The sequence below is a fragment of the Wolffia australiana genome, chromosome 2, assembly GCF_029677425.1.
Source record: "Wolffia australiana isolate 7733 chromosome 2, ASM2967742v1".
NCBI lineage: Eukaryota > Viridiplantae > Streptophyta > Magnoliopsida > Alismatales > Araceae > Wolffia > Wolffia australiana.
The window spans coordinates 6,967,844-6,994,719 of NC_135836.1; the positions used below are offsets into that span (position 1 = coordinate 6,967,844).

At 47.2% G+C, this 26,876-nt stretch overlaps 1 protein-coding gene across 2 annotated transcripts in view; it reads right to left on the bottom strand.

Annotated features, from left to right (window-relative positions):
* The window catches only part of LOC144716655 (Trimeric LpxA-like enzyme), a 48,993-nt gene that overhangs the window by 5,447 nt on the left and 16,670 nt on the right, over nt 1–26,876 (bottom strand). Inside the window, exons 5-11 of one of the 2 annotated variants that reach the window (XM_078591850.1) lie at nt 26,602–26,682; nt 26,490–26,526; nt 25,956–26,218; nt 22,826–22,934; nt 12,881–12,912; nt 7,202–7,453; nt 7,039–7,115 (exon numbers count right to left, since the gene is read on the bottom strand). In XM_078591850.1, the coding sequence (XP_078447976.1) occupies nt 7,039–7,115; nt 7,202–7,453; nt 12,881–12,912; nt 22,826–22,934; nt 25,956–26,218; nt 26,490–26,526; nt 26,602–26,682 (851 nt within the window). Of the gene's footprint in view, nt 1–7,038; nt 7,116–7,201; nt 7,454–12,880; nt 12,913–22,825; nt 22,935–25,955; nt 26,219–26,489; nt 26,683–26,876 lie in introns of both variants that reach the window. The other variant, XM_078591849.1, reaches the window with a different exon arrangement.

The following is a 26,876-nucleotide window of genomic DNA, read 5'->3' on the forward strand; positions in this document are numbered from 1 at the left end:
TCTCTCGACCTTCTCTACCACCAGTTGCCAATCTACCTTAGTCATCTTCTCTGTAGTCAATAGCAGGCCCAAGTATCTCATAGGTAAGCTTCCGAGTGGTGCACCAAGTGCCTCTGCTCATTGCGGCGCCTCCTCTTGAGTAAGGCCGCTGCCCACAAATGCTGACTTAGCCTCACTGATTTGTAGACCAGAGAAATCTGCAAGAAGTCGAGTAAGGTAGACAGGTTTTTCGCCTCCTCCACTAAGCCTTCTATAAAAAAAGTGGTGTCATCTGCGTATTGTAGTAACGGAATACCCTTGGGATGGCTTCCTATCTGATATCCCTTCAATAGGTTGTGGGAGCCTGCTAGGTTGGTGTATGTGGCGAGTGCATCTACCGCTAGGACGAAAAGTAGGGGGCAAGCAGGCAACCTTGCCTTACCCCCCTTTGTGGTTGTTTACGTCTGCCTTCAGGCGTCCTGTTCACCAACACTGAGAATGAGTGTGTTGTTATGCATCTTCACCCACATGATCCATTCCTCTGGGAAGCCCCTCCGCTTTAATGATGCTCACAGGAAGCCCCAATCTAGTGTGTCATAGGCTTTGGCGAAGTCAACTTTCCACATGAACCCCTTGGTCCCGTGCCTTCTCCATGAAGCTAAGATATCTCCCGCTGCAATTGCGCTATCCACCAGTAAGCGGCCCGGCATAAATGCTGATTGGGATAGTCCGACGAGCTCCCCTATCACTACTCTCAGCCTGTTCGTCAAGACCTTAACAATAATTAGATAGATGGAGTTGGATAGCGAGATTGGTCTGAAATCTTTGATTCTATCCACGCCTTGTAGCTTTGGTAGTAGAAACAAGTATGCCCGATGGATTCTCTCCACATTGCCGGTCCCTTGGCGAAATTCTTCGAGTGTCGCCATCACGTTCGGCCTCACCCATTCCCAAAACTCTTTGTAAAAGAATACCGGCAGACCATCCGGGCCTGGCACCCCATTGCCATTGAGTCCTTTAATTACCTACTTGACCTCTACCTCTGAGAAAGTTAGGATCAACTCAACCTTGTGAGCCAAATCCTACATCCGTGTCCCTTTACCGCACCACACCCACCGGTTGCGTCGTCCTTTTTTGTAAAAAGAGCAGAAGTATTCTGCAGCGGCACAACCCACCAATTGTAGTCCAACATGTTCCAGGCCTCCCACCTTCAATTGTGGTCCAACGTGGTCCATTGTCTTTGTAAACAAGAAAAGAACAATTCTTGATAGCAAATGAAAGAGATTACAGGGTTTTATAGGAAGCCCTAATGAGCTGACTAGAGAGGGCCCTTAATGGGCTAACAAGAGAGAGAAAATAAAGACATGTAATACTCAGATCAACACTCCCCCTCAAGTTGGAGCGTGGATGTTATCCACACCCAGCTTGGAACAGAGCTCCTCAAACCTAGGGGCATGAAGCCCTTTGGTGAAGATATCTGCAAGCTGTTCAGCGGACGGAACATAAGGCGTGCAAAAATCTCCCGATTCAAGCTTCTCTTTGATGAAATGGCGATCGATCTCGATGTGCTTTGTACGGTCATGCTGAACGGGGTCATGAGCAATGCTAATCGCCGATTTGTTGTCGCAGAACAGCTGGACAGGAGAGGGAACTGGACACCGTAGCTCACGAAGAAGCTGGGTAATCCAAAGTGCTTCACACAGACCATGCGCAAGGGCACGGAACTCCGCTTCAGCACTCGATCGAGAGACCACTTTCTGCTTCTTGCTCCTCCAAGTAATCAGATTGCCGCCCAAGAAGATGCAATACCCAGATGTGGACCGACGATCAACCACAGAGCCGGCATAATCTGCATCGGTGTAGACTTCAAGACGCAGGCCGGTATGGCGACGAAACAATAAACTTCAGGAAACGGAGGAGACGATGAGCAGCATGAAAATGGCTCATGCGAGGAGTCTGCATGAACTGACTCAGAACACCCACTGAATATGCAATGTCCGGGCGAGTGTGGGTGAGATAAAGCAGTTTTCCCACAAGTCTTCTATATGGGCCAGGCTCAGCAAGCTCCTCATCCGCATCGGCACCAAGTCAATGGTTCGCATCAATCGATGTCGAAGCAGGCTTGGCGTCCTCCTTTCCAAGCTCACAGAGAAGGTCCACCGTATACTTCCTCTGACAAATAAAGATCCCGCTGGAAGAATAGGCCACCTCTATGCCAAGAAAGTACCTCAACGGGCCAAGATGGCGAATAGCAAATTCCGACGAGAGATACATAGCCAGCTCAGTAATGGTCGGCGTATCATCACCCGTAATAATGATGTCATCCACGTACACAAGAAGAATAGCGACTCCCCCTGACGTGGAATGGCGGAAGAAAAGGGTGTGATCACCATTACACTGACGGTATCCACGACGCTGCATGGCCGTCGTGAAACGACCAAACCAGGCACGAGGAGATTGCTTCAAGCCATATAATGCTTTCTTCAGGCGACAGACAATAGACTGCGGAGACGATGGCACTAAGGAAGTGTAGCCAGGAGGTAATGCCATGTAGATCTCCTCAGTCAACTCTCCATGCAGAAAAGCATTCTTCACATCATATTGTTGCAAAATCCAGCCCCGATCCGCAGCAAGGGCCAATAAGATCCGCACAGTATTCAGCTTGGCGGCGGAGCAAAGGTCTCCTGATAATCAATGCCATGTTTCTGAGTGAACCCTTGTGCCACAACCCGGGCTTTGTGGCGCTCAATAGAACCGTCAAATTATGCTTCACAGCATACACCCAACGGCTACCCACGAGATGCTTCGGCCGGTAGAGGAACCAGATCCCACGTTTCATTGTGAGCAAGAGCCTGAAGTTCTTCCGCCATGGCCTGACGCCAATGCGGAAATGAAAGGGCAATGTCCACCGTCTTGGGAAGGGAAGTGGCATCAAGGGAGGTGAGAAGGGCATGATAAGAGGGTGAGAGGCGATGAGAGGAGATAGATTCCGCCAACGGATAGAGGGGAAGGCAGGAAGAGGGCAGCACGGCTAATGAGGAGGTGGCAGGAGGGGTGGAGGTTGAGGTAAACGGGCAGCAGGAGGCGAAGAAGGAAGCCGAGGCTTTACGGCGAGCAAGGGTAATACCGTGGCGTTTTCAGGCGGGCAGCGACGGATAGGGAGCGGAGGAATCGAAGAAGGTGCAGCAGAAGGGTCGAGCGCAGGAGCAGATATTGGAGGAGGCTCCACAGGAGGGACTGAGACGGCGGCCGGAGGCGGGTCGGGAGGCACAATTGCTGGAGGAGCAACAGGCGGAGACACGTCGGGCGGGGCCGGTGAAGAGGGACGAGGGACGAGGATGAGGAATTCGAGTGGATCAGAGGGAGATGGGGACGATGAAGGTTCAGGAGAGGAGGAGGAATAGTAGGGAAGCAATTCATCAAACGTGGCATCTTTGGTGACGACGAACCGACGAGAGGGTGGATGATAGCATAAATAGCCTTTTTGGGTGGAAGAATAGCCAACAAACACACACTTGATAGCACGGGGATCCAGTTTATCACGACCAAGTTGGTGGTTGGGCGCATAGCATACACATCCAAATACACGAGGAGTAAGATGAGTTCGGAGAGAGAGAGTTGGAAAGGAATGCTGAAGACGGTCAATGGGAGTGGAGTAGTCAAGCACTCGAGATGGAAGGCGATTAAGAAGATGGATGGCGGTGGAGACGGCTTCCCCCCAAAAATACTTGGGCACATGCATATGGAAGAGAAGGCTCCGAGTCATTTCAAAGATGTGACGGAATTTGCGTTCGGCAACGCCATTTTGTTGAGGTGTACATGGGCAAGAAGTTTCATGGATAATGCCTTTGTCTTGGAAGAAGGTGCTTAACGTGGTGTTAACGTAGTCTTTAGCATTGTCGGAGCGGAAGCGACGAATGGATATAGAGAATTGAGTTTGGATAAGGGAGTAAAATTGAGGAATGACACGAGATATCTCCGATTTGTTCTTCAAGAAATATGCCCACGTGAATCGAGTAGCGTCGTCAATAAAGATGCATAACCACCGAGAACCGGAAGTACTATGAATAGGGGAAGGCCCCCACACATCGGTGTGAATAAGGGAGAATGGGGTCGAAGAATGAGAAGACGAGATAGGATACGTAATGCGATGATGTTTGGCAATTCGACAAGCAGTACAAACAAAGCGGTCCACATAATGGCCTAGAAAGAGTTTAGGAAAGAGACGATAAAGAGTAGCAAAGAAGGATGGCCGAGGCGTCGATGAAGAAGCCTGGCAGCTCGTGGGAAGCCGAAAGGGAAACTGCCGCAGCAGCAAAAGCAAGAGAACTCGAACAAGGACGAACAAGATAGAGCCCCTCATGCTCCTCAGCAATGGAAATCGTCCTCCACGACACCTTATCACGATAAAAACATGAATTAGGAGAGAAGGTAAGGTCTTGTTTCAAGTCGCGAACAAGGCTAGATAGGGAGAGAAGATGATGAGTAAGGCGAGGAACATGAAGAACTTTAGATAGATGCATAGAAGAGGAAAGGGCCACACGACCAATACCCGCCACGGTGAGAAGATCGCCGGAGGCTGTTTTAACTTTGGAGGAGCTAGAAACGGGTGCATAAGTTTGAAAGGCTCGAGGATTTGGGGTCATGTGGGCGGTGGCACCGGAATCAAGAAGCCAAGTGGAAGAGGAAAAAGAATGGCCAGGAGGATGTAGGTGTGGGAAGACTGGTGGACATACCTGCGTGGGCCAAGGAGCATGAGCCCACGACTGGAGGATCAAGCAAGCGGCGTAGACGCTCCATCTCTTCCGGAGTGAAGCTAGCGGGCGAGGCACTAGTTGGGAGAAGACCGTACATCATAGGCACTTGACCCGGGGCACGCGGGCGAGGCGGCTGCAGCAAGGTTGCTCGGTTGTGCGGCGTTTCCGTTGAAGCTTGTACGTCTCGCCGAGTGACCTCGCTTCTTGCAGTAATTGCAAAACAGCGAAGGATCACCCTTTGGAGAATCCTCTGTCGAGCCGTCGGACCACGTGGCAAGAGCCGGGTGATGGAGTCGGCGATGGGCGTGCGAGCGAAGAGGAATGAGCTACAAGTGCGAAGCGAGTTCTGGGCCTGCTGGCGGGATTCTTCAACCCGCACACTGTGGAGCGCATCCTTGAAGGTAGGACCAGTCTCCCGATGAATAAGCTGAGCCCGTACAACTTCATATTCCGGGTTCAGTCCCATAAGAAACTGGAAAACCCGAAGTTGAAGAGTATATTGGCGGTCCACTGAATGGGGGTCGGGCGGCATGTAGTAGTCAATTTCATTCCACAACGAAATGAGCTCCGTACTGTACTCCATGATAGACCGGTCGCCTTGACGCAGGTTAGCGGCCCGATGTACCAATTCGTACAGAGTCGCAATGTTGTGCTTCTTGGAGTGGCTCTCAAGTGCTGCTTCCCAGACCGCCCGAGCCGACTCTAGAGACACGAATTCACCTTTAACACTAGGTGAAATACTGTCCAAGAGCCAACGATGAACTACCCCCTCAACGTCCAGCCAGTCATAATACTTGGGATCGGTCCGAGAAGGTCTGTCTTCTAGAAGATGGCGCATGAGACGCCCTTTTAAAGTTATCTGGATGTACTGGCGCCATTGCAAGAGATTGAATCCAGTAAACATACCATCCGGAGGCATCCGAGGCAAAGAGGATGGTCCAGAGGAGGACGACCAATTCCCGGGCTCGAGAGGCACTGCAGATGCATGTGGCGTAGATACCGGCGTCGAGTCTGGCGTAACAGTAGAGGTCTGGGCTTCAACCGGGTTCGTCATGATGAAAGCAGAGTAGACCACAGTCAGAAGGCGCCGGAACGACGAGAAGCCGGGAGTGCAGGCGCCGAGACGTCGGGCGCCGGGACGGTGGGAGCCGGGACGGCGGGTGCCGGGACGTCGGGAGCCGGGATGGCGGTCGTCGGGACGGCGGGCGCCGGGACGACGGTCGTTGGGACGGCAAGCGCCGGGACGTCGGTCGCCGGGAGGCGCGAGCCGGGCGACAAGCGCCGGGAGGGCGCGAGCAGCGGCGCGCGAGCCGAGGGCGTGAGCCGAGGCGCGCGCCAGGGCAGCGGCGGGCGCCGGAGCGGAAGACGCTGGGGCGGCGGATGTCAGAACAGCGAGCGCCTGGGAGGCCCGGAGGCGAGGCGGCGAGAGACCGGAGCGCGAGATCAGGCGGTCGTGAGAACCGCCGAAGATCGGAGCGCAAGGTCGAGCCCAGGAAACCCAGATTAGGGTTAGGGTTAGGGCTCTGATACCATGTAAACAAGAAAAGAACAATTCTTGATAGCAAATGAAAGAGATTACAGGGTTTTATATGAAGCCCTAATGAGCTGACTAGAGAGGGCCCTTAATGGGCTAACAAGAGAGAGAAAATAAAGACATGTAATACTCAGATCAACAGTCTTATTTAAGTGACTTCTTTCCCATGTATGATATTAGTCCCTTGAGTGCCATGGTCCCACCCCTCACTGTATGACTTTTTAATGCAACCTATCCCATCAAATGCAGCTCTGTCATTTTTTATCATAACCCTAGCCAACACAGCCTCAAGAGAACATGTAGCAGCAGGAGAGTAAGAAGAAGGCTGGGATTAAGTTTGATAGTGCATACAGTAGAAAAAAAACACACGCATTTATTTTATAGAACGTATGTATTTTTATAATAATAAATTAGCGTTAGCTATTTTCCCCCCAAAAAAGCGACGGCGATGATAATTGAGAAGACCACCCAGCAAGAACATCTCAGTATCATCAAGGCTTAAGAAGGAGATCAAGCAGACATTAAATGAAATTTTCCAGCAGGAAAATGGTGTTCTCAATCTTTAAAGGTAGAGAAGTTGCAACACAAGAATATTTTACAGTAAATAGATTATGTAGTTTTTTTCATCACTCCAACCAAACCAAACGACCAAATAATCAAACTGTGGATCCAAAAGCTATAACTACAAAATGAGAGAAACATTCTCCTACCCTGCTGCATTCTATGAAAAGATGGTAAGGAAAAAATGCACAAGGTATTGTAAGATACTTGAGAGAGTTCACTTCCAAGATGACATTTTCGTCATTGATCCCTTCATCAACTGCTCGCCTGAAAGTTGCCTCAACCTTAAAAGGAAATCATACTTAAGAGATCACAAATGAGTAACAACAGATAAAGTAAAGGATAAAAATCAGGTGTATCTGATGAAAACCTCTTTCTCAAAGTCGACATCTTTGTGGTGGTCGTCATCGCTGCCATTGGAATCAGAATTCTCAGATGCTGCTTGCAGCTCTCTTGCAGTAGAAGTTATGCTAGCATCGGGATATGATGAATCCAAATCATTGTTGCCAATGGCAAAAAACTCTGCAAGCTTTTCCGGAGGTATTGGAGCAACAGAGTGCCGCCATTCTTCATCAATCCCTCCATCAGAAGACCAAACAAAGCCAAGTCCAGAAATGGCGCCCTTTGCACATTATTATTAGAAACAATAAATACAGGTAAGATAATTCGTAAAGAAGAAATAAGAGTGCAAGAATCAATCAACGAGAAAAGGGTGTCATGATGTAGAATTAGTATCTGTTCTGAATGGAAATACTTCTAAGATAGTGTAAATTTCAAAGTCTATCAAGTCTCCTCTCGAAGATCTGATAAACCTGCCAATGCCATTTTATTTTGGAAGAAAGATAGGGGAGATTACACAAAATTGGTGAACTTCCTGACGTGATAAATAAATATGGTCGTTAAGTACAAATAAGGCCTAAAGGGCTGCCCTGCGCCTTTGCTGCGGTCTTTTTGAACCATGCAGAGACAAGACTTGCGGCTGCTTGTATAACACTGTCCATCAACGCTTCCCGTCTGTTGAAGATGACCTCATTCCAGTGCAGCCATATTGGCCAGAGCACCACGAAGGCTGACCATGGCTCTCTCACCCCTGACTGCATCACCCGGTATAGAATCCCAAAAGACCTCCTCTAAGAAGACATCCACTCCTGTAGTTGGCTGGTGGGTCCACAAAGCTCGGGCAAAATGAACATTTGAAGAAGAGATGGGCAGTCTTCTTCGTCACTTGCGCACATAGCACAATCAGCAAAGGCTCCGGACTGGAGCTGCCTGACTCACCCAGTCCAAGCTAGATCTATAGATGTCCTTCAGAATCTGTGTAGCCATATCTGTATCTGGTCCCATAAGTGTGCTCACCCACTTGGCCAATAATGCATTGTTCAAATCATATATTTTCAATACTCCCAGCCTGTCCCAAACAGATTGGGCTGCACACTATGTCCCGCAATTAGAGGTCCATCCCCTGGCCCGCCATCCCTGAGCTTTTCCATTTGAATCTTCTCATCATACCTTCCAGGCACTTGCTGATCCCAACCAGTAATGCACGTGTCGCACCAACACCAAGTGCCTCCTTCTCGACAGCACTGACCTGCCATCCTTCCAACTTCTGCTCTACATTGTACTGGTTGCCAATCCGTGTTCTTGATACGACCTCCCATTAATGGCAGAACCAAATATTTCATGGGAAGTGTACCACTCGGTGTTTCCACGACCAGCGCTTGACAGCAAAGGGCTCTGCCATGCCTCCAATCTCCTCTCCACTTTCTCAATCACTGGGGCCAAATCCATGTTCGACACCCGCCCCATTCCTCAAGGGCAATCCCAGGTAGCGCAAGGGTGACGTCCCAATGGGCATCTCCAAAGACTAAGTGCATTGAATTTCTTCCTCCTGCGAAAGGCTAAACCCGACAGAAGCAGAGGTTTAATCACCTAGCCAGGTTTCAAGCTTCCTCCGCTGAGCCTTCCATGAAGAAGGTGGTCTCGTCTGCATACTGAAGTTGTGGAATGCCCATTGGAAAGCCCTTCAGCATGCCGTGTGTGCATACTTTAACAGTACAGATGCCCAGGGTGTCTATTGGTTGGATGAATGATAGTGGTGAAAAGGGGCCTCCCTGCTTGACTCAGCTTTGGCGGACGGGTCCATTCGCTTTCTGGTTTGCCATTCACTAACACTGAAGAAAAAGTGGGAAGTCACGCATCTCCTCACCCATTTCACTCATTCTATTGGGAAGTCTCTCTTCCTTATCGAGAGTTGCTTGCCTTTGCAAAGTCAACTTTAAACATGAAGCCTTTCTTCCACTCTCTTTGACACGTTGCTATGATTCCTCCACCACCACTGTGCTGTAAATCAGCTGGGATGAAAACGAACTGAAAGGGTCCTACAAGATCGCCAATGACCCGCCGGAGTCAGTTGGCCAGTACTTTTGCCAATGTGAGGTAGATGGTACTAAAACGCTATATGGCCTAGAAATCAGCAGCTCTAACAGGGCCTTGGCATTTCAGTAGTGGAAAGACATGCAACCTGTTTAGGCACTCTAAGTCAAAGTTTCCCAGCTGAGATTCTGCCAGTGTGCCCATAAGTTCTGCTTCAACCATCTCCCAAAGCTCACTAAAGAAAAACACCAGAAATCTGCCAGGACCTGGAGCTCCTTCTCGTTTAAGCCCCTTGATGGCTTAGTTTTTTTCACTTCATCCACAGTAAAGGGTCTCATCAACTTGACCTGCTGCTCCCGTGTCACCTCTACCACTCCATTTCCAGAAGATGTTTCCCCAAAGCTCCCCCTACTGCCCTTGACCCAAACGACTTCGTGGTTCCCCAATTCTAACTTCAATATTTGACTTGTTACCCTCCTTCCGTTCGCCATGAGTGTTGGCATCCATCTCCAACTGTTTATCCTCTGCAGCCATGCCTTCTCGGTAGTTCTTTTTCTCCTTTGCCTCCTGTCCTGTAAGTGATCTGGGGTCTTCCAGAATGTCTGTCTTATGCCATCCAAAACCTCTAACCATTGTATGTTTCTCTCTTCCTGAATGCGCTTCTTGACTGCCAAGAGATGAGTTCAGAGCTCTTCCAATTTTAATAGCCGGAATAGTCATGACGGTACCCCGTATGGGCTCCTCGATATCTCCAGAAAATCACCAGCTCTCTACATTCTGAGGCATACTGCCCTCTTGATAAACATCTGAAACATTTGCGCTCCCCTTCACTAATTATTCAGGACTTGTCACCCTGTGCCTGCTGTGCTGCCCTGGTTCCCCAATGTTCCACCATCACCCAGCCCATCACATCATCCGCAGTCTCATATTGATGTGTTCTGCCTCCCAAACTCTGACCCCTCTGACGTCTCCTTGGTGACTCTGGGTTATGGGTGCTCCATGCCTCTAACCAACTATACCTTTACCATTGTATGCTTGAATTCTCACTGAATTTTGTTCAGTGCTCGAGTGATACTCCACGATTTCTTCCGGCCTACTGTCTGCATATTGGGCCTGCTGACATTTGACGTCTGTCTTGTGCATGAAACCCCGCTGCATACTGCTCCTGCCAGCATTGCCCTCGTCTCCATTGTGTCAACTGATAGGTTTGCCATGCGGCCTTCCCTCGTGACTTTTGTGGTACCATGTCTACAAGACATCCCCCCCTGTGCCTGCTCTCTCTGTTCACCCCGTGCAACAGATGGGGGCCTGTGGAAATCTCATTGTGAATCTATAGTGAAAGGCCCGAGACCACCTCCCTGACTCATGCGCATTTGGCTTCGCCTCACGCTGGGATTAATCCACTTAATGTCCACCATACTTCTACCATGAAAAAATTCCTCGTCGTCACTGAACCTGCCTCTCCTTGTGTGGTTGCTTTGGCTCTGTGATATGATCCCTGGCCCTCCTGGGGCAGTCTCCTCTTTTGACCATTAAGGAAATCTAGGGTCCTACCCTCCCATGTTTCCTTTAAATAGCACAGCCCTCCTTTTAGGAAGGTAGACTGGAAGTTATCTTATTTGGCTACTTGTGTTCCTTCCCTCCTCTACTCGACGTCCAAGCTCTGTCTCCCCCTCTATGATCTCTGTCCTCGCAATTGTCTCTTCATCATCATCTCTTATGGCGGTTTGGCCCTGGTCGATTCCTACCTCCTCTGTTCGGCCTCTCCCTTGACCATTCCCATTCTCTCCTCACCAACCTGGGAACTTCTCTCCTGTCTCTACCTCTCTCGTCTTTCTCTGAACAACACTGGACGCGTCTTGGGTTATCACTGTTGTAGGAAATCCTGTTGCATGGTGCATCAATCATACTCCTGAGTCAGAATCGTATCAGTCTGGTGATGGGGCTCTCTCCAACCTTAACTCCCTCCCCTCCACACTGTTTTGCCTTATGTCTTTGAAGTGAAGTCCATATCATGTTTGCCGCGTCACAAGCGCCACCAAACTTCTGTTTCCAATGCTGCAACTGGTGCGGCCTTGAGCACCACCATGAATCACAGTTTGCTACCACTCCGCTTTGAATGCCTTCACGAAAGCGCCGACATGGATGTTCTCCTTCATTCGCCTTCTTTCAACCCCCTGGGAACAACGCTGCGGAGCGCTGCTGTGACTGCCGCTGCGAACTGCACCATGAAAGTCTCCAATCCACTGATGTTTGCTACTGCTCTGCCTTGAGCACCACCGTGGACACCGTCTAAAGACACCACCTAATCCCTCGCTGTGAACCACCATCTCCGTTGTTCACCTTCTCCGCCTTCTCTCCCGTCTCTGCAGTCCCCTGCGACTCTGCCATCGCAACCTTGTGAGAAAGATCAGGATCAGATACAGCCACTGCAGCGGATTTACCACACCGCAAGCTCCCTCTGAGTCTCGGCCCACAGCCTCCAAGATATCCAGTATGGCAGCTGCTCGCTTGTGCCAGTAGCCCGTTGCCACTGCCGATCGCCACCTGCTGCTACTGTTCGCCGTTCACCATCCACCTGTCCGCCACCATCCACCCACAGAAAGATGGTGGACGGCGTGATTTATGGCAAAAGGTGCTGAATGGCAGATGATGCTGAAGATAATGTTAGACAGCACGAGACTCCAGACAAGCAAGTGGTGGACCATGAAGAGGGGCAATGGAAGCCACAGGGAAAGCACTGTCGGATGGCAGTCATCCTGGACAGCAGCAGCACAGGGACGTGCTCTGCCTAATGATGATGGTGCTGGCTGTGGCATGGGCTGTAAATGGCAATGAGAGAAGGCACCTGACCATGGCAGTGCTGGTTGGGGCGCCATCTGAGAATTGGAGCACTCCTGAAACCCTAGCTGGATCTCATAATATGTAGAGAAACATGAACTAGGGTTTCACTAGTAAATGATATTCATCCTCATTATATGACGGGGATCATATATGGGCCATGGGTGATACACAAAGCCATTGTGGTACATAAAACTGGTGCTTTACAGCCCCCTCCAAAACCGTGCATAGATGAAATAAATTGATACTAGACATACTTGTTTCTAGCACCTACCGCCCAAAGTCCACAACAGCAATGACCCACGGAGGAACCTGGAGAAGCCCAGAAGAAGTTGTCAAAGAAGAGGGAAATAATATCATGAAGATAAGAGCACAATTGAGAGAATTTCTCTGTTCATTCTTTCGCTTGTTAGAGAACCCTTGTCTCTTTCTGCCAACCTTCCCTGGTTGTCCTCTAATTCCCAATTCTCAGGGGGAGAAGTCAGATTGCAATCTTGAAGTGGTGATGGCAACCATCTATGCTTCCCCATTAATTAATCCTCTTATGGTTCTGCAATACCCCCCTCCATTCTAAACAGGGAAATGGATCAATCATCAAATTACATTTTATAAAGACAAAATCTCCCTCTCATCTGACGATATCATTAATTTTATTTGGTTAAAAAGGAAAATGATAAAAAATAATTAACCTGCGCTTCAGTCAAATATGCGTACATGGCTGTTTCAATTTTCTACTGACACTAGCAATGAATAACTTAATGTGCCCGGAATAAATACAGAAATCCCATAAAACCGAAAAACGGTTTAATCTAGAGAGAATGTAATCTAAAAGTACCTCTGAAGTGACAGAAGAGTCCACTGGGGGTGCTGCATAGAAATTGTAAGGAGACAAATTAAACAGGATTTTCTCTGTCGAAATATAATATAAAAGCCAATATAAAGAAATGATTGATAACATCACAAAAGACAGATATCCAGAGCTATCTGAAACTGGTAAACATTCATTCAATCAGTAGCTTCGCAGCACTGCACAAGAGAAGTTTGCAACCTATTCCGATTTTTTCAAAACTCTTTTTTTTTTTTTTTGAAGAGAATAAGGCAGACCACCTGAAACCGGTGGCCCACCTGATACTATTAAAAAAACAAAGTCATCTACACATCATTTACAGTTATGACCGCACATCCTGCTTTTATCCCCCTACCCCCCAAAAAGATATTAGTGCCTCAATGTCAAATATGGCACTCTCGACTGAAGCCTTTCCTTCCTTTAACACCACTTCGTTTCGGTGCAACCATACCGCCCACAGTATTGCGAGAATTCTCCCCCACTCCATTCTGCTCCGGTATCCACCCGTCGTGACTGATGCCCAAAAATTGTCGTCTGAGGAGATTCACCCCTGAAATCTGTTGCGAGGCCCATACTCCTTGAGCGAGGTGACATGTGAAGAAAAGGTGTGAGCAGTCTTCCTCGCCCCTAGCGCACAAAGGGCAGTCGACAGGCTCTGCTGGTGCCCACCTCCGCCGATAGACCCGGGTGACGAGTTTCCGTCTCCTCAACAACCAGCCAAAAATTCTCACTTTAAGAGGAATCTTTAGTTTCAGCATTACGTGGCATGCCTGCCTGACTTCTGGGTCATCTCTTGCCACGCCTTGAATCTTCAAGTATGCATCCTTAACCGAGAAAGTTGGCCCCCGCCATACCCATCCGTCTCGATAATCTGCTTAAGGACTGAGAGGTAGGAGGATCTCGTGCATCCCCAACAACTCCTCAAACCGAAGATCTGATAATGTCTCAGAGAGGGTTGGGACCCAAGCCCCGTCCCAACATTCGCTGACCGTGGCAGTTGGGTTCCTTGTTAGAGCAAATAGTCTGGGAAACTTCAACTTCAAGGGACCTTGTTTGGACCAGTTATCATGCCAGAACCAAAAGCCTTCCCCATCTCCCAGTTTGGCATCAAATAACTCATGGATGTGAGGGATGATTTGACGTCGGCTGCGCCAAAAAGGGGACTCCCCCCTACTTCTCACCCATCGCCTTTCCAATCCATATCACGGCCATACATGTCTCTTAGGACATCGAAAACAAGACTCTCCGCTGGTGTCATAACTCATTCGACCCATTTAGCCAGCAATGCCGAATTCATGGATTCTTAGTGGAGAACCCCCAGCCATCCTTGTTTCAGAGGTCTACAGACCACATCCCACGCTAATAGGGGTATCCCCCTAGGATAACCCTCTCCCCCACCTCCCCAAAAGAACCGCCTCATTAATCCCTCTAGCCGCTTTGTCACAACTGCCGGTGCTTTATATACCGACAAGAAGAATATAGGGATCGCTAAGAGCACTGACCTCAAAAGTACCAGGCGACCCCCTCGTGATAACACCTTGTTCTGCTAGCCCTCCAACCTGCGCTCCACCTTGTCAATCACTTGCTGCCAGTCTGCAGCTAGGAGGCATCTTCCTGTCAGCGGAAGACCCAAATACTTCATTGGTAGCGAACCTCGGGGCGTGCATAGCGCATTAGCGCATTGGATCTCCTACTCCAACGACAGGCCGAATCCCACAAAGGCTAACTTTTCTCTGTTGAGACGTAACCCCAAGAAATCAGCAAATAATTCTAACAGGGATGATATGATGTGAGCTTCTATCGCAGCTCCTTCCATGAAGAATGTTGTGTCATCCGCATATTGGAGTAATGGAATACCCCTGGGGTAACTCGCCGTGTGAAAGCCGTGCAGTACGCTGTGTTCGCACACCTTAAGGGTACATGTGGCCAAAGTGTCTACTACAAGGACAAACAATAATGGGGCTAATGGGCAGCCTTGTCTGACTCCTCTCTGTGGGCGGATCCATCCTCCTTCTGCCCGACCATTGACCAAGACTGAGAAAGAGTGGGACGTAACGCAACATCGCACCCAGGCCACCCAGTCCTCGGGAAATCCTTGCTTTCGCATGACGGACCATAGAAATTTCCAATCAAGTGAATCGTAGGCTTTTGCAAAGTCCACCTTCCAAATAAAGCCCTTCATCCCGTTTCTTTTCCAGGCTGAAATGATCTCCCCCACCACCACCGCGCTGTCTTGCAATTGTCCTCCCGGAATGAAGGCCGATTGAAAGGGTCCGATTAGGCCCCCAATCACCCTTCTCAACCTGTTAGCCAACACCTTGGTGATGATGAGATAAATAGAATTATACAGAGCAATGGGTCCGAAATCGCCCACATTCACCGCTCCCGAGCACTTGGGCAACAGAAATAAATGTGACCGATTCAGTCTTTCCATGACAAAGTTACCCATCCGGAACTCGTCCAATGTATCCATCACGTCTGAGCCTACAACATCCCAGAATTCGCTGAAGAAGAAGACTGGGAGTCCATCAGGGCCTGGGGCTCCTTCTCCATTCAAACCTTGGATCGCATTTTGTACCTCTTCCACGAAGAAAGGCTTCACTAGCTCAGCTTGTGCTTGTGATAACCGAGATACGCTTCTACCTTCCCATCTCCACTGGTTGCGAGCCCCCCGCTTAGTGACTGTTCTGAAGTGATTTGCTAGTGCTTCTCCCACCCCTTGTGCCCCCACGACTTCATGGTTTCCCACTTTCACACGTGGTATATGATTCGACCTTCTCCTTCCATTCGCCACCATATGGAAGAACCGTGTGTTGGTGTCCCCTTCAGCCAAAGTTGCCGCGACCACTGCCTCCAATCCATTTCAAGCTTCTTATCCTCTTCCTCCACTACCTCTCTGCATGTTTTTCTTTCCTTGAGTTCGGAGTCGACCAGGCGTCTTGTATCTTCGATGGAGTCCAACTATTGGACTCGTGAAAGGGCTTCATCTCTTCGCTGGCGTCTTCCCTCTCAGATCTTTTTTTCCACCCCGATGAGGTGTTGTCTTATACCTGCCAATTTGGTGGCCAGCCTCATCGTGGCTGTGCCCTGTGCTGATTGACTTGTCCACCATGTTATCACTTCTTTGAAACCCTTCTCACGTAGCCACGAGCGATCCAACTTTAAATAGGTGGATCTGTTTTGGACAACATTAGCTTGCCAGATGATTGGAACATGATCAGATAATGGTCTTGGAAGTGCTCGTACATCTGCCAATGGATACTCTTCCAATAGGTCCACCGAGCAAAGGAATCTGTCCAGGCGAGACAATGCTGTAGGGCCTCTCGTACTTCGCCAAGTGTAAATATAGTTTGTCGGTCCCATTTCGTGTAACCCCGTCTCAGATATGAAAGACCAGAAAGCCTCTGACCCTGGATCCTGCCCTCCCATCCCATTCGGTCTATCACTTGACTCTAAGGTCACGTTGAAATCGCCTCCAAATAGCAATGGTATCCCGTGAAAGAGGGAGACTACACTTTCCAGCTCCTCCCATAACCTGCGTCGATGGGCTGCAATAACAGGGCCGTAAACCGATGCCACCATGCATTGAAAACCGTCGCTCGTTCTCTTCATTTTTACTGCCGCTACATACTGTCCCGTCCATGACCCCTCTTTAGCAAAGGTCGTCGTATTCCATGCCACCAATAGGCCCCCGGATCTACCTGTGGCATTCACGGCCACAAAGCCCTCGAGAAAGCCTCGTCCCACCAAGTTCCATTCTTTTGTTTCACACCTCTCCAACATCGTCTCTTGTAGGCAGACCACATCGGCTACCCAGTCCCGTAAATAGCTCCCCACCACTCCCCGTCTCCCTTCATCCCATAGACCATGCACATTCCATGATACACACTTCATCTATGATATGATAATTGCCCTCCCTGCATCTTCTCCGGTGTCACCTCCACTACCTCCGCCAACTCAAGCAATGTTGGGTGTGTGATTTGAGTTTCCTCTGTCTCTATTTCCTTTATGTGGCTTGATGACGCTATGATCTCTTTTCCCTTGGAGCTTTGACCATTCGGTGCTACCTCGTGTGGCTCTTTTCGAGATTTCGCTTTCTTTGATCTGCTGTCCACGATTAAGCGCAGCTGACCATTTTGCCCGGACACCACCCAAGTCTTCTTACCATCTGCCTCCGTTAAAGCCAGTTACCCCCTTCGGTAAACCACGCCCTTGAACCGGCGAAGAGCTTCATTAGTTATCTGCCGTATCCTCTTCCGTCTTGGGCGTCGGTCTTTCTGAACCTTGTCCACAGTGGCCGATGTCCGCGGTAAGGCCGATGATGCGCTCTCCCCCTGCATCTTGTTGCCACTCTCTACTCCTTGTACGCCTTCCTCCATGGTAGGTCGCACCGATGGGGGTCTTGTGAGGGAGCCCCTGAACTCGCAAGGTGCTGCTTGGGGATTCTTGTGGCTTATTCTGGCCTTGAAGGTTTTCGTGTGTCCATGTGACCACGCTGATTCTGGTAATGACTCCCCTTCTATCACTTCGACGTCTAGTAACACCACGTTTGGGTCCCCGAATTCCAACCCTGTCGAGATGATATTCTTAAGCCGTCCAAATGAGGAGACCAATTTTGTCAGCGTCGATTTATTGCGATGCACCAACGGGAACCCATGCATCTCCACCATGAGCCCCATTTTTTAAACTCCATCAGCTCCATCGGTGGGGAGTATCCGCCGCCAACTCACCTCCGTGGTGTCGGTGATCCGTTGCTTACAGCCGCGTACCGCCACATAGGCAGCCACCGGTACCCCTCAAAGAAACAAGGTGTTGGTATCTACCGTCGTATCTCCGCCTGCTCCAGTTTCGGGAATTTCTGCCATAAGCCAGCCCGTACGACCTCGGTCTCTGGGCTATCTCCGAAAACATCTCCCACCAGGCATTTTTGGAGAAAATTGATGCCCTCATCTTGCCCTTCAGTAGATACTTGGATCTTTTGCTGTCTTTGGCTTTGGATCGGGTGTCCTGTCTGCGCCTAAATTCTGTTATTTTCTCCTCTTCCTTGCCTACACTCGAACTGGCGGTGTCCTATCCTTTGGCACCCCCGGCAGATAACTGGATCTCGACAGTCACGTGCATGGTGGCCTCGCGCTAAACATCTGAAACAAATGTTTTTCTCCCCGAGGGGTCTTCGCTGTATTGGCCCATTGACAAGTTGAGCCCTCTTCGCGCTATGAGATCTCACCGTCACCCATCCAACCGCTTCGTTCTCCAATCCGCATCGGACTTCTTGCTCGTGTGCCGTCCTCATGTGTTTTCTTGATCCGTCTATGCCTCCGCCCGCTACAGCAACTCCAGGGTCCTCTTGCGCTCCCTCTGCATTAAATGTGTGCCCCCGGGGTTTGCCCACTCTTGCCCAGGTCCCCCTCCGCCATCTCCCCAGCGGCATTGGTCCTGTTCTATCCTTCTTCTGATTGTTGTTCAGGGCCCCCTCGTCCCTATCATGTGCCCCCCCCTTGTGCTGAGCGTGCACGGGTCTCATACCCCTCTCTTCATCACCTCTTTGTGCCTGCGCTCTGTATTTGCGCCCATCGTGGAGGGGCAACCCCTGTTCCAGCATCTCCCACTGACGAGTATCATATCGGAAGGTATTTCGGCGAAAGCCTTCTATCGTTGCATCTCTCATGCCACAGCGAGACCCCATTCCACCTTCACAGAATTCTCTTCAAGTATCGCATCGCCGGCCCTGAGTATTGTAAAACTTTGCCTTGGTGATCCCCTTCTGAAACTCGATCTTAAGAGGCAGCCCCGCGAACATCTGTCCCTGCAAGGTTCTCAATGCAAAGACCGCGTCTTCCGCCCTTCTGAAATTAACAAAGGCATAGCTTCGCCCAGGTATGAAAGCGGTAGTTTCGAGGCCCCCAAATCGTAGGAACTGCTCGAACAACGTGCCCTGAGTAACTCGGGGCGGGAGGTTTCCTACCCATAGGTGGCGACTCGGCTGTGCTTCTGCCTGCCCCAATGGATGGCTCCGGGGATTAACTCCATTCCCCCTCTCTTCAATTCTGGGGTTGAACGCACCGCAATGTTTCTCCCTTCCCCCGTCGATCTGGGCCCTCATTCTCTTGCCGAACAAGCGCTGCGCTGCCTCCGCTGTGGACAGAGAAAATGAAGAACCTCGGGCGAGCGCTGCGCCGATCTGGTTGCTGCAGATAGAGTTCTTCAACTGCGAACCAAACCTCCGGGATATCATGCAAAGTTGATTCTTTCTGGATATTATAGTCGGCGAGAGTTCGGCCATCCTCGAGCTGCTTGCAGGAAAAAATAAGACGTTGCTGGTCAGGAGGAATCCCTTCCTTGTCCTGGATCTTCGCCTTCACGTTATCAATCGTATCGCTGCTCTCGACCTCTAGTGTGATCGTCTTCCACGTCAGCATCTTCACGAAGATCTGCATTTCCCCCGATAGCCAGCGACTTCCGCCTCCCTCCTCGCCCATCAAACTTTCAACTTTATCCTTTGGCATTCTTCCTCCGATAACGAATTTCAGGGACATTTCTGCAATGTCACCTTCGCTATCCTCCAAACCCTCCATGCTTGTTACATTTCCACCCTCCAAATCTATCTCATCAATGCTCAAAACTCTGATAAGTAAACTTTCCATATATCATCTACAAAGATTAAGTTATAAGAACTTTGATCTAAGTTCCTAACTGGAATGGGGAAGATGAGAAGGGGAGATGTTCCTGGGGTTGGAGAGTTGAACGGGAGTGATCAACTGTGGGCCCACTCATCATGTTGAAAGTACATGTGAAAAAGTCCTACATCACTCATCCCAATCTCCCACTCATTACACTAATAGATCGCTCTGAATTTATAGTATGTCCCTCTTGTGTCTCTTTAGTTTAGTGCTACCAGCTCCAAAGTTCCTATTGAACGTCGTTTATGTCAATGAAATGTCCTGTAGCCATGGAACCACCGTAACCTTATTGTATGCCTTTTATTGGCCACCTCATGTTACATCTTATTGTAGTGACTTCTTTTCATCTTTTACTCTTTTTCTCAAAAATCTAGGCAAAGTTTGAGAGAAATCTGAGCACATTTTTCTCTGACTATGCAAAATTGTAATTCAAGTCCTTCATGGCTACTAATCAACATAAATTATGTATATTCATCAACCCTCTTGCATACATACCCCTCAACAAAAGGAGTTGCTAATTGCAAGCTTCTTCACCTCATTGAAACTGACTTCCCTTCTGTGGTGATGCGGTTGGGTCTGTGATAGGATCCTTGAGAGGATCTTCAACCTATCTCGGGGTAGTTTCGTCATGTTAGCCCACAGGGGCATTTCAATCATTTGGCTAGTATGTATTTCCTATAATAGGGATGCCCTTCCTTTAGGAGGGCAGCCAAGATTATAGAAGAAAGAAGTGCTCTTGTTTTTTTTAAACAAGAAAGAAGTGCTCTTGTCTCCCCTCTCCTCATCTATGTCTGGTCTCCTTCTCTCCCTTTATGATCCCCTGCCCTCGTGATCGTCTCTACCTCACCGCGTCTTCAGGCTGCTCGTCCTCGGCCGATCCCTACCCCTTCTGCTCGGCCTCCTCTCCGATCCTTCCCGTTTCACCTCTCCTCCCCGGGAAATTCTACCCTCCTCGTCCTCTACCGTCCTTCCGATACGAGCCTAGATCCAGGATCGTATCAGTCTGCATTGTGAAGGTTGGGCTGAACGGCACTGTCCATCGACTGAAAGCTAGTCTAGGTGTATGGGACATAGTGCAGACCTATGGTGAAGAATATAATGAAAATTTTATGATGAAGAAGATGACCACATGGAACAACCTCCTGGTTTCAGTGATTCTGCTAGATTTGACCGGGTGTGTCATCCACAAAATCTTAATAATGTTGTTTAGTTGATTCAGGCGCATCCTGGAGTTTGATCCAGGCAATGTGAAGTGGATCACTTGGCACTCTCGCCACACTTCTTCTGCTTCTTGTGTATGTGGATGATACTATCATTACTATTGATATTTTAGCTTTCGAAGTCTTACTCTAGTATCACACCAAGGATGTCAAGTTTGCTTTTGATCTGCTCCACCATTAATGGGTGTCAAGTCAGTGTCTAACCTTATGGGTCCAAAATGAAAATTAAGCCCTGATGATGGTGAACTGCTGAAGCTCCAGCCCTCTATTGAGAATTAATGGGCCAGTAGAATCATGTAAATCTCACACAACCTGATATTTCCTTCTCTAAAAGATTAGTGAGCCAAACCTGGCTGTTGTCTTGCAAATTATGCATTATCTGAAGCAAAATCCTAGTTGTGGACTGTTAGAAGCTTCTACCGCCCGATTTCAATACCTGTGACTGAACGAAATAACCAGGAATATATTGTCCAACCAAAACTGATCAACGTAACCAAATGTAGCGAGAAGTCCAAACGTGAGATAGAGGGAAGATGCAAGAACAGAAATAGAGAGAAGGCACAGGAGGGGACTAACCAAATCGGACGTCATCCCTCTCCCGCCGAGCTGGAGAATCTCCGCTCCCGACGAAAAGGTGTAACTGCTTCTTCCAAAGGCGTGCCTCTGTTTGAGCTCCTCCCTCTTTATTTATAAGGCTCTACTTTAATCTTCACCCGCCATTTTGTGTTGCACGTGCCTGTCCTGAAGCACGTATAAGGTGCTCCTTCCCTCGATGCCTCTTTGTCCTCTGGTAGATCCTGATGGGGTTTCTATCATGGACTTATTGGTAAGATCATGGATCTTCTATGAAAAACTACCTCAAGAAGACCGAGTCTACTCTTTCTCACAATTCAAAACAGTAGAATTCCATACTAGAATAATAGTTGAAATCGCAGTTCGAGTTGAGTGAATAGTTGCAAAGATAGAGAAATGAGACAGTTAAAGAGAGCTGGCCGAATCGGTTGTTCCTTCACTCGCCGAGCTGGAGGATCTCCTGTTCCCCCAAGACTAGTTTCACTTCTTGGTAAGAAAACTGAATCAAGGCCCATAGGAATGTCCCTTTCCTTATTCCTTGGTTTCCGGTCAGGTCCCTGTCTTGAAGAGACACATGCAGTCCCCGATGCATGTGTGGAGTCTGATGAGTTAGATGATTTCGGACTCCTCTATTTATGATAGGTCCGATTTAGGACCTTATCCCTTACCTAACACAACAATGTTAATCTGGATGGCTGCCCCATTTCTGATACTGATTAGGCGAGCTCTGTCTTTGTAAGAACTCCTTAACATGCCGTCATATCATCCTTGGTGGTTACCACATTTGTCGGGTGACCACCTTAAATAACTTTTCAAAAAAAAGTCATCCTTGGTGGCAACCTCATAGCTTGGAATATCTGAAAGTGTAATTTTCTTCAAGACTTAATTTCGGATATTATCATCCTATGGAGCTTTATTTCAAAAAAAAAATCATCCTTTGGAGCTCTTCTGCAATAATCTGGTTCTGCCCATGCCTATATCCTCACATGTAAATCTGTCTTCTTGCCCCTATTGTTGTACTGTCTAGTGATTAGTACGATAACGACTTCACTAGGGTACTTCCGAATTCAAGGTACTCATTATGTTATGTCTTCAACTCGACACATGATCAACACGTACCAGAGAAAAAGCATTATGTACTCTTGTCGGTCTTGCACTCCACCAACCCTAGGCGGCCATTAGGGTTAACACAAAGAGGAAAAACTTATCACTTCACAATGATGCCCACACATCTCTATTTGAGATGTTAACATGGGTTTTACAATATTGGGCCTCTTATGAAAGGCCATCTAGAAAGTACACATAAGGGCAAAAAGGTAAATGCAAATATAACAAGGAAAGATATGGGCCCTAACAAACCTTCTCGTAAAGGGTCATACAGTTTCTCACCCCATCACAAATCAAACTAGAATCGACAGAAAAATTTAACATCTTTCAAGATATAAATATCAAAACTCAACTGTTAGTATCTGCGTATTCAAGCTCCTCATCACTATCTTCAATTGTTGGTTGAGGGCATAGAGAGACTTTTGAGTAGGCAGGAACGATGCTTTTCTGCCCAACCAAAACCTGGGCAGGGAACAGGGAGAAGGGTGAGAACTGATACTTTTATTAGTACGAATTTTTTTTGAAATTAGAAAATTGTCATCAACGAATTATTCACGTTATACATAGGGTCACCCAACATTCCAATAGAAAAAATTGACACGGCGGATGCCAACTTATGGGCGATGCAGATGAGACAAGACAAATGAGCCAAAATAACTAAAAATAGACAGACAAATGGAAAAAGGATATAACCTGCAGTGTGTTTAGAATAAAACTTAAGTCAGATGATCAGAAAAAGAAAGCAATAGTCCTTTTCCAATGAGATAATATCTGTAACACTAAAAGCTTTGTAATTACTAATAGGGCTATTAGTAAGTAAAAAGTTCCTCAGAAAGTAACATGCACAGATACTAATAGGGCTCTTTTATAAGGCCAATAAATGATGCCTTTGAGGACTGTTCCGGTGACAGATAAATAAGACCACTGGTGCAATTTTGATCTCGAGTAGCACTTTTCGTACATTTAAATCACCATTTGGTATTAAAATCAACTTTCTACATGAATAACTAACTGGAATTTATGACTCACTACCGTATCATGTCCACAACCGTGGATAATCTGGACATTTCAATCAGGCCATGAAAGCTTTAGGCTGTACACAAAAATGTAATGAGCACACATTCTCCCCATTTATCTGGAAACATAACAGTTGCCAGAAACAACCTACACACATGATATCACAATAAACTATTCAGCAGAAGCATACATAACGAAGAGTCTGGGGCGCTGATGAATTTTTGGGCTCTGATGAGACTCAAGTAGCTCACCCATCAGGTGTGATCCTAATGCAGCAGCAAAAATATGTTGATGATCTTCAGAGTCTATGTTAAGGAGCTGCTACCCACTGATGTCCCAGTACAGTCAAATAATAACTTGGACATGCAAATGCATCAAGTCATTGTTGACACACGTATGCCCCAACTAGTGGGTAAAATGATTTATTTAACCCATAATTCCTGAGAAATATCTTACTTTTATTAGTATCTTAATTTAATATATGCATACTACAAAGGGTCTTCATCTGCAAGAAACAGTCATGTTCTCTGCTATACCAAAGAGACAATAAGACTTCAACTCATTCGCAAGAGGGAGGGCACCTTTCTATGCAAATCTACATAGTACGAAAAGCTGCACGGTCCACTGTTGAATTTACTTAATCTTGAAGAAAAGTTTCAGTCCATAGCTTGTGAAACTTGAGAGAGGCTCGAGATCTAAGGGCTATAAGAAGACTTCGAGAACTATCGTAAAAAGTGTTTTAACAATTATCCTTCAATGAATCATCAATTAGCATGACAGATGATCCAATTGGAGTAGGATTCAGCAATGTACACTGAATTAGACTGGCATTTTACCCCAAGTCATCTACACACCTCACATCAAGAATTATAATAGTGTAGTGCTTCATTTTCTCAACGAAACGGACCCAAAGCTGGGATCAGCTCTGAAAAAATCTTTCATATCTTGAACATATGATATTTAAAGATAAAAGCAAATATACTTCATTAAGTGACAGTCAATTAGAACGTTGGAAGTGGGCTTCATCTGAATCTACTCTGACAAGAAGGAAATGCAAGTCTAATTGCACATTTTACTTCAAAAGTAAAGAGAAGGAAAAACTAACTATTCATGGAAAGGAAAAATGTATCCTGAAGCAATAAATTCGAAAAATTAATATTATGCATTTTCAATGGTCTCAAAATTCGTTGGAGACAAAATGATGCCTATTATTTCTCTCAGATGAGCCCTGCAGAGAGCAGAAACTCCCCACCCCCCCACTTATCACTATTGTTTTTTCAAAATAATAAAAAATATTCTAGAGAATCACTTTGTTCAATATTTTGCACTGACCACCACCGCATAATATGGAAACTAAAGATCCCCCCTGAAGGTGTGGTTATTTGGCTGGTTGCTCCTATGCCAAAGGCTGGTGACGCAAGTCTTCAGGATGAGATGGTTACCGGAAAGCTCAGCAGTGTGAGTTCTGTGCACAAGAGGTGAAGAAGACTGTTTTCATCTCTTCTTTGAATGCGCATTTGCCCAGGCAATGTGGGCCTTCTGGGACTCTTGAAAGGGTAGCATATCTAAGGTGTAGGAAAAGCGGGAACAGTCTTTTGCAGTGCTCTGGGCAATATGGCTGCTTCAGAATCAGGTTATACTGAAGGAGACGGAGATGTCACTGGACGGAGTCTTACAAGAAGTGGTGACTCTTGTCTTTTCTTGGTCTAGAGAGATGTGACCAGAGGGTGTTGGTGCCTTTGGGTTGTGTGTGTATTCATTGAGCATATATATACAACACCAGGAGGATCACCGATCTTGGGTAATCTTCCTCTTGTTTCAAAAAAAAAAAACTTTCTCCACTATTTGTGGTGGAAAAACTCACTGAGACTCTGTTATGATCTAGAAAGATGTGATAAAATCCTTGACTGTTCAAGGGATAGCAGGAAAGAGAGATGACGATGAGGGGGTGGAGCAGAGTGCTGGGAGAATGAGAACCCAGGAAGAGGGAGATGCTGATCTGTTGATGCGTCGTCGAAGGAAATAGCTAAGCTGGACTAACATAAAGATCCATCCTAAAGATTGTTTGCTGGCCCCCAAAGAGGAGGGCAACATCAATTCAAAGGGAAATACAGAAAAAGGTAAACGACTGAAATACCCTTAGAAATGAAAGAGGATCATATCAAGATGAGTCCCATGTTGTACCACTCAGTAAACATACGAGGATGCAGCATTAAAATGGAAAACTTGGCAAAAAGTAAAAGTATATTGTCGGTAATGATGAATTCTATATGGTTTCTGCGAAGGTCTAGAGAACAGAGTACTCTTTCCACCTAGAGTAATCCCATTTTTCCGTTTACTTCTTCATCAACTTTACTATTTCATCCGCCAGAGACCAAGATTCAAACAACATCACCCAGCAATAGTTTTTGTAACCTAAGCAATGACACATCATATGCTAGGTAACTATGGCACAAGATAAATTACCTTGAAAGATAATATCACACCAGGTTCCAAGATAGCTCCTGCCTTCAGAGTGACTCCATCGCACACAATTGCATGACTCAGTTTGCTATCATTTTCAATAATAACTTTATTCCATATATAAGAGTTCTCTATACAAACATTATTCCCAATCACGCAGCCTTCTCCAATAACAGAATGAAAAACTCTACTACATTCCCCAATGGTGGACCCATTTCCCACGTAGGAGAAAGCACCTATATATGCAGAGTTTGATATTAATGCACCTGAAACGTGAATTCTCGGTTAGAGTTTTTTGTGAAAATGAAAAATAGTACAGTAAAAAACCACCATCCTTTGTCCCGTAAGAAGAACCATTTACCCCTTTCCACCATAATCACATTCTCTCTTTTTCAGGAAACATATGGACGACATATTCCGAAACATAAGTAAAAATAGCTATACAGAAAAAACGTGGAAGCAAAATAAAATTTATTTGATACGTGCAAAGTCAGAAGGAAAAGAACTGCCCACCATATAAGTAGAATTTACTCATACCTGGAGATTTATAAATCCCTTCTCTTTCAAGCATGACCTGGCCGGATTTTCCAAAGGAATGAGCATTTGGGACGAGGGGATATGTCCATCTTTGGATTGTGTCCTTACTTACCGTGTCATAGCTCCTAAAGTTATCTACTCTGGCTGCATAACTACCATTAACGTCATGCGTGAAAATCTTGTATCCCATGATCTGAAGCACAACGAAATAATGAAAAAAAATCACCACTCAGTATAACTCAAGACAATTTTCATATCACCCATACTGGAAAAGGCTTGCATGAAATTCAAAAATAAAATAGTCTAATTGTGAAATGGTTTCTATAAGAAAAACCATTGGACAAATTAACAAGTAAACAAAATAAGAGGCAAACAATTTTATGGACA